The sequence below is a fragment of the Podarcis raffonei genome, chromosome 16 (assembly GCF_027172205.1).
Source record: "Podarcis raffonei isolate rPodRaf1 chromosome 16, rPodRaf1.pri, whole genome shotgun sequence".
Lineage (NCBI taxonomy): Eukaryota > Metazoa > Chordata > Lepidosauria > Squamata > Lacertidae > Podarcis > Podarcis raffonei.
In genome coordinates, this window is record NC_070617.1 from 29,511,602 (window position 1) to 29,519,648 (window position 8,047).

Here is an 8,047-nt window from a genome sequence, read left to right on the forward strand (position 1 = left end):
GTAATAAGTTGACCAAGCTCACCTAAGCGTGCTTCATGGCTGAGGGAAGATTTGAACTCGGATCTTCCCATTCCAACTCCCAACATTCTAATCACTCCCCACCACAAACAAAAACTATGCCAGCATTCCCCAACCTGGTGCCCTCGAGAGGGTTTTGTGCTACAACTCCCATCATTCCCAGACAGCACAACCAGACGGGGGAAATTCTGAACGCGCTTTCAACCTGTGTTTATGGCACAGTTCTTATCATAGCTGTCAACTTTTCCATTTTCTTGCGAGGAATCCTATTCGGAATAAGGGAATTTCCCTTAAAAAAAAGGGAAACGTTGACAGCTATGGTTCTTATTGCCCTGGGTGCAAAGCGTACATTTTGCTCGGGATCTGTGAGAGCATTTTGCAGTTAACAAGCGTGACGCATGAATTGTCTATTAAGATTCCATCCCTGCCTAGGAAAATGTTTTGCATTTCAATAGGTGCCAGCTTCCAGACTTTGGGAGAGAACCCCGGGATTCCTAGTATAAAGTTTCTAGGAAACCCCACACTTGGTCCTTTTCCCAGCACTGATTTCTGTCACTGAAAAAACAACAACAGCTCAGGGCTGGAAGATTAAGAGCACTGCACAGATCAGGGAGAGGCAACATGGTCCACCCCTCCAGATGTTGGGCTCCAACTCTCATCAGCCCCAGCTAACATGGCCTCTGGTCAGAGATGATGGGAGCTTGGGTCCAACAACATCTGAAATACACTACGTTGCTGATCCCTCACATATCACCCCATCAGACAAACAGCCAAAATCCTGAAAGACTTTGGAAAGGACCCTATAGCAGCAGAGCACATGTGAGCCAGTGCTGTGCAGCGGTTAGAGCGCTAGACTAGCAACTGGGAGACCTAGGTTCAAATCTCCACTCAGCAAGGAAGCTCACAGAGTGATCTTGCACCAGGGATTCGCTTTCAGACTAACCTACCTGCCAGGGATGTTGTGAGGATAAAACAGGGAGGACAAGAACTACATATGCCTTGAAGAAAAGGTGGGTTCTAAGTGCGATCCACAAAATAGATGAATAAATATAAAAGGTTCCAGGATCGATTCCTGGCAGGTAGGTGTGGGCAAGAACAGAGTCTATAATCTGGCAGGAGATGCTGCCGCTCAGTGTTGACAATACTAGGTGGACCCAATGTTCCAACTCAGCATGAAGCAGCTTTCTACGCATAAGAGGTATTTAAACGCATCACCATTTGCTCAAGACAACAGAGAGTTGCGATGCCCCAAGTCCCTTATAGATTTAACTCAATATGTCCAAACAGCCATAAAACAGGCAATCAGGGTAAATCAAATCTCCCTGAACCTAGTGTGCTTGGAAGCCTACCCAGAATCCTCAGAACACAGTGAGCATCGCCTCCCATGGAACGTGTTTCTGCGTTACTTGCCCCCTGGTGTTATTTATCTATCTACCTACTATCTATTTATCTATCTATCTACTATCTATTTTTTGGGACGCAGGTGGTGCTGTGGGTTAAACCACAGAACCTAGGACTTGCCGATCAGAAGGTCGGCGGTTTGAATCCCCGTGGCGGTTTGAGCTCCTGTTGCTCGGTCCCAGCTCCTGCCCACCTAGCAGTTCAAAAGCATGTCAAAGTGCAAGTAGATAAATAGGTACCACTCCAGCGGGAAGGTAAACGGTGTTTCCGTGCGCTGCTCTGGTTCGCCAGAAGCGGCTTAGTCATGCTGGCAACATGACCCGGAAGCTGTATGCCAGTTCCCTCGGCCAATAAAGCGAGATGAGCGCTGCAACCCCAGAGTCGTCTGTGACTGGACCTAATGGTCAGGGGTCCCTTTACCTTACTATCTATTTTGGAAAGTGGTCTCTGTCTGTTTGCTCATCTGTTCTCTATTGGTTCAGACACCTCTCGAGCAGTGTTAGAAATTAGCCAGGCATGAGGCACGTTTTGCAACTGGCGCGGGTACAATTGTGACCACGTGGAGATCTCTGGGCGCCAGGTTAACGACTGACATCTCCACCTGGCTGGCCCCTCTAGCTTTCATAAGCAAGTAAGTTTATTTATTCCATGGTTCACTCCACCTTCCTCAATTAATCCCTGCAACGACACTGTGAGGTAGGTTAGGAGGCAGCAACTGACTCCAAGGTTACACAGTGAGCTTCATGACTGAGTGAGGATTTGAACCCTGATCACCCAGGTCCTAGTCCCACACTCTAACCTAGAGCTTTTCCAGGTTTTCATGTCGGTGACTTGCATCATTTTGTGACACAGTAATTCATTTTTACTAGCAAACTGGAGGTTGAACTAACCCAGTTCCAGTCTGGGAGGAATGCAGGGAGCATTCGTGTGACACACTAATGTGTCGCAACAGAGTTTGGAAAGCTCTGCTCTAACCACTATATCACCCTGCCTTCCTAGAGTACTTCTGCTATGGGGCAGCTCTATAAATTAAGTAGGTAAACAAACATGGGCAAAGCAAAATGTCACTTAAAGAAGGATCTGAAATATTTTCCTTAAAGCTTGAATTTGTTTTAGTCTGGATTGTTTGATTTGTTGTTTTAATGTGTTGTAACCTGCTCTGAGATTATTTCTTTAAAATATAAAGTGGTATAAAAATGAAATTATTATCATTATTATTAATGTCTCAGAAAAAAATAAATGGCACCCAGACATTCCGTAGTGGCAACTGCAACCTAGGTTTAAGGTGGCATTTTGCGATTAGCTTGTATATCTGAGTTTCTAACATTCTCAAGGTGGGGCCGGCAGTCTTTGTCAACATTTGGATGCCGGACGCCATTTTGAATCAAGATGGCGGACCAAATTAACCCTTATTAAGCATTAGCTTCCACACACAGAGACAAAAACAAATTGATTCAGAGCCAGGAAAGATGTTCTCCAGCTAAGGTTGGAGCCTTGGGTTAGGGTGTGTTTGCATGAGCCCTAAAACTCGCAAATTACACTATCCCGTTTTTTAAAACTACAAAATTTGGGGGGTTTCGACCAATTCCCACGCAGCGCTGGGCACTCCTAGCGCTAGTTAACAATATTGCTACTACGCAGCCGTTCTGTTTCACGTCCCACCTTTCCCCCCACAGTGGAAACTCAGTCTAAAGAAAGGAACAGGTCTCCTCCCTCATGCCGAAACCTCCCCTCTCTCCACAAACCACCCATGTGCGTGATTTTTTTTTTTTAAAGGCAAGAATCTGGCCACTGCAATGACTCAGAGAGAAAGTATGTCCTCCTCGGTGGAGGGACAGGATGATGAAGACGGCCGCCAAACAAACACCATTTTGCTCCTGAATATATGTGTGTGTGCGTATCATCCATCTGATTTCATCCGCCATCCCAATGAGCTGTGTAGGCAGGTCAAAACTTCACAAAAACACACACAGTCAAACCTTCCTCAGCAAGTACTGATATCCTACGCATGCTCCCTTTTTTAAAAATGAGAGAGAAGAGAGGGGTTCTCTTTAACAAGTTTATGCAATAACAGGATGGAAGCGGTTCCATCACCCTTTGCCACCTCAGGTGGATTTGATTCCTTGCATTCCAAGAAGCCCCCACTGCCAAATTGGACACAAATCTAGGAATGTTGCAGGCACACACATGTGTGCAAGCACACACACAGACATGGAGGGAGAGAGAGAGAGAGAGAGAGAGAGAGAGAGAGAGAGAGTTTCCTTTGTAAATAGACTCCAGGAGGGGGGCCCTTTGCGTCTGAAGCCCCTCGCGCCCCTCCCATTCGCCTCTCTCTCTCCCAACCAAGAATCCCACCCCTTCTCCTGTTCACTGTGAAATTCCTTGGCTAGCCAGGGTCAGAAATAAGCCACCTCTGGAATGCAGAACCTCCATCTTCAGAGTGTCTCAGGAAGCCTTCGCCTCCCCCAACAGACACCCCTCTCAAAAGGAGATCCGGTTCCCTCCTGCATTTCCCCTTTTTTAAATTTTTTTTTATTTAAAACACACACCACGATATATAATTTTTTTCAGAGTCACTCCCAAGAGTTGCAGATTCTTGGAATGCACTTTCTCAATGAATCATTGAGGCTCGGGGTTTAAGGGGCACGGTGAAAAAATTCAAAGCAGCCACTGCTGCACCTTTCTTTTTTTAAAAGGTAGGAAAGACTTCATACCACACACAAACACACAGAGAGAGAGACGGAGAGACAAAGAAAGCCCTACTCAGACTCTCCAGCCATCTCCCACCAGTTTTCGACTACAACTCCCATCAGTCCCAGTCAACATGGCCTTCATAGTCCGAAACATCTATAGAGGGCACCCGGTTGGAAAAGGAGGTTACAGACAATCTCTCTCGTGTTTTGAGTCTGGCAGCAAAGCAGAACAGATGAACTTTGTTCCACTTAAAAAAAAAAAAAAGGAACACACCAGCTCCAAAAACATCCACATTTCCATTTCTGCAAAGGCCTTGTTTCCTAACCCCTCCACCTCCATCTAAATTAGACTAGAAAAGTCTCTTTTCTAGATACATTAGGAATCCTCCCAGCTTCTATATACTCCCACAAGACACAAACTTTTGTTGTATTATTATGACCCATATAATAGTAATAATAATAATAATAATAATAATGATGATGATGATGATGATGGAATCCCAGAGCCTTCCAGCATAGATCAAATTAATGCTAAATCCATCTAGGCTCTGCAAGTGAAGGGAGAGGGGAACGGTTAATCATTAATATTATCTACACATAGTAAATTCCGGCACTCTGCTAGGATGGCTACACAAGCTCAAACTCAAAAATGCAGTTATTTGCAAAGCCTAAATCAGACAGGTCAGGAGGCCGTTTTCTGTCTAACCAGCTATCTGAAACTGCTGATGCTAGCTACAGGTCAGAAGGTCGTTTCCTGCCTAGCCAAAAACTGCTGTCAACTAAAAACCACTAGCAAGATGTTTCCTGCTTTACTTCTGCTTTAAGTAATGCAAGATAAGAAGAGATACGAAGGAAATGCTTAGCTGGCAAAAGAAAGACACGTGTACAAGAAGGTGGGAGGGGGTGCTTACTGAGCAGAGAAAATGCTTAACCAGCAGAGGAAGTGCTTAGCTAGCAGCCTTAGCCAGCAAATATTGGGGGGGAGGTATGGGAGGAGGGTGAATGCTTTCAGGTATAAAAATGCTTGCTGAACATGGTAACAACACAGTCAGATTTCAGAAACTATATTCTGCTGACTGTCTCTGTGCACAGATTTGCAATAAAACTCTTTTCTCCAAAGAAGAAACTTTCCTGGAATTTTTTTATTCTCTTCTCGGTCCTGGGGACGCGGGTAAGCAATTCTCTGGCAAAGTAAAGGGCCTAAGCCTACAGCTTGGTGCGTTGGCCGGGAAATCTGCCCCACCCCAGGGGGGCCGGGAAGAGCCAGGCTCGACCAGGTGAACAGCTCGGACCGGAGTTTGCAGGCTTCAGCGCGCACCCTACTGATTCGTGGGGGAAACCGGCCACACCGCTCCTGAGTAGGGACCTCGGTCGAGGGAGGAAAGAGGACTGGCCAGGAGGGAATCCGCAGCGGAAAACGGTAAGCCCAAGGGAAAGGGCGTGGGCCCCAAGGAAAAGGGGGGCGAGGTCTGATCAAGCCTCACCTGGTTGTGCAGAGGGCCGCCAGGAAGGGAACTGGCCGATTGCAGTAGAGTGCCGCCAGTAAGGTTGGGTAAAAGGGAAACAGAGGGGAAATTGTATTGGTGTGTTTTGTGTGTTGCATGTTGAAATTATAATGGTGTGATTTGTATGTTATATGTTGCATGTCGGATACCCCAGTGACTGAATTGTTGTCAAGTGTGGGTCGGGGCTTAGCGTCCCCTTGGCCGAGCGATTGCAGGGTTGTGCATTTTCTGCCAGGGCGACCTCGGCAGGTCACAATCTGTAGTGCGTGGAGTGTGAAAGAATTTACAGCCCATTAGGTGCGGGGTATCTGAAAAAGAAAAAAAAAAATGGGGTCTGGGGCAAGCCAATGTAGTCCTCTGGAATGTTTTTTAAAGAACTGGAAAGCGGCCACAAAGCATGATGATTGGGGGTTCAAATTGAGAAGACAGAGGATGAGGACATTGTGTGAAGTTGATTGGCCCCAACAAACTAACTGGCCCTCGGAGGGGAGCTTTGATTTGCAACTAATCAGCCCACTATATCAAAATATCTTGAACGTCCACCCAGACCAGATCCCTTATATTTCTACTTGGAAAACCAATGTAGAAAAGAATCCACCGTGGTTGAAAGCCTGCCAAGGCGACGCCCCACGAAATACAATCTGTACAGTTCGACCGGCAGGGAAGGCAGAAAAGCCCCCGGTGATACCAGACCCAGAAGATGAGGAGGGGGGAATCATCAAACCGCCACCACCCTATGCTCCACCAACTGCCCCTCTGGCAAATCCCCCAGGCCCAGGTCTCCAGGCACCGGGAGGAGCCGGTCCCCAGGCCCAAGCAAGCCCTGCACCAAGTCTAGAAAAAAGGGACAGCAACTTGTTAATGAATGATGAGTTAGAGGAAAAGAAGGAGGAAGAAGATGATGAGGAATTTATAGAGGAATTGATAAGATGGACTGAGAAGAATATGAGGTGGACCACGGAACAGGAGGAACGCATTACGGCATACGTAAGCCCCTATGCGGAAAAATTAGATGTGAGTCCCTTGTTAGTTGAGGCAGCAGAATGCTGCACCCCTGACAAGAGAAAGAGATGGCAACGTAAGTGGGGACAGGCAGCGAAGAAAGTTATGTCTCATAGACAGTATGAGAAAACCAGGAGGGATCAGGCAGCCGGAGTAATGCCCCTCCGAAGGGTTTATGACCCACCGGGACCTCCAGGAGCTAATGGGGCAGCAGCAGAACGGACCTACACGGTCCAGCATATACCTTTTTCAAGTGCAGATGTCTGTAATTGGAGAAATCAAAATCCTTCATTTGAGGAAAACCCAGCGAAAATCATAAAGCTGTTTGAAGGGATTTTTAAAACTTATAATCCCACCTTTGATGATGTGCAGTATTTAATGGATGCGCTGCTAACCACAGAAGAGACTAGGCGCATCCATGCTGAAGCCCGAGCACACATGAGAGCGCAGGGAGTGCAGGATCCAGCTATTGCAGCAGAGTACCCTGAAAACACACCGAATTGGGATTATCAAACTACTGGTGGCCAGAACACCCTCACTACCTACCGCCAGAACGTGTTAAATGGTATGAGGAGGGCAGCCAGGAAACCCACCAACTTTGTGAAGGTCAGAGAGGTAGTGCAGGGGAATGAAGAGGCCCCAGGGGCTTACCTGGAACGCCTGAAGGAAGCCTACCGTCAGTATACTCCTGTAGACCCAGATGAGGCTGCCAACGCCCTTATTGTAAAGGCTGCTTTTGTAGCTCAGGCAGCGCCCGATGTCCGCCGAAAGATTCAAAAACACGAGGGGTTCATGGGCCACACCCTTGAGTGGATGTTAGAACTGGCTCAAACCACTTACAATCAGAGGGAAGAAGAGGAACAAAAGAAAAAGGAGAAGTATCAAGCAAAGAAGTTGATGGCATTACAGGCCACCGCACCCATCCCTCAGAAAAGAGGAAGTGCCCGGGGAGGAGGGCAAGGCCGCCTGGGGAGGAATCAGTGCGCCATCTGCCGGCAGGAAGGGCACTGGAAAGGAGAATGCCCACAGGCCCACTTAGGAGGGAAAGGACGAGGAGAACGAGCCCCAGGCCCAACCCCCAGGGGACCTGGACAGGGACTGAGACCTTGGTCATCGACAAATGCCAGCAGGGGTAGAGGACGTGGACAGGGACCTCCCTGGTACCCCTCAGCCCAAAGGCAGCCCGGCATGATGAGCCTGAGAGAGGAGGAAGAATACTAGGACAGACCGGGCCCAGCTGCTTTAGGTTCCCGTGAGCCCATGGTCAAAATACAAACAGGGAACCAAACTATCCCCTTTATGGTTGACACAGGAGCCGCCCACTCTGTTTTGCCAGTACCAGTGTCCAAGCCCACCAAGCAAACGATTAACATAATAGGGGCTACAGGCAAATCACAAAGAGCCCCATTCCTGCAATCTGTTGTCTGT

The 8,047-nt window shown here is 47.7% G+C and overlaps 1 protein-coding gene across 1 annotated transcript; it reads left to right on the forward strand.

Annotated features, from left to right (window-relative positions):
* The first annotated feature begins 6,478 nt into the window (after nt 1-6,478).
* On the forward strand, nt 6,479-7,840 carry LOC128404027 (uncharacterized). Its single transcript, XM_053369279.1, has one exon. The coding sequence runs from the start codon at nt 6,479-6,481 to the stop codon at nt 7,838-7,840; it is 1,362 nt and encodes a 453-aa protein (XP_053225254.1).
* The last annotated feature ends 207 nt before the right edge of the window (nt 7,841-8,047 follow it).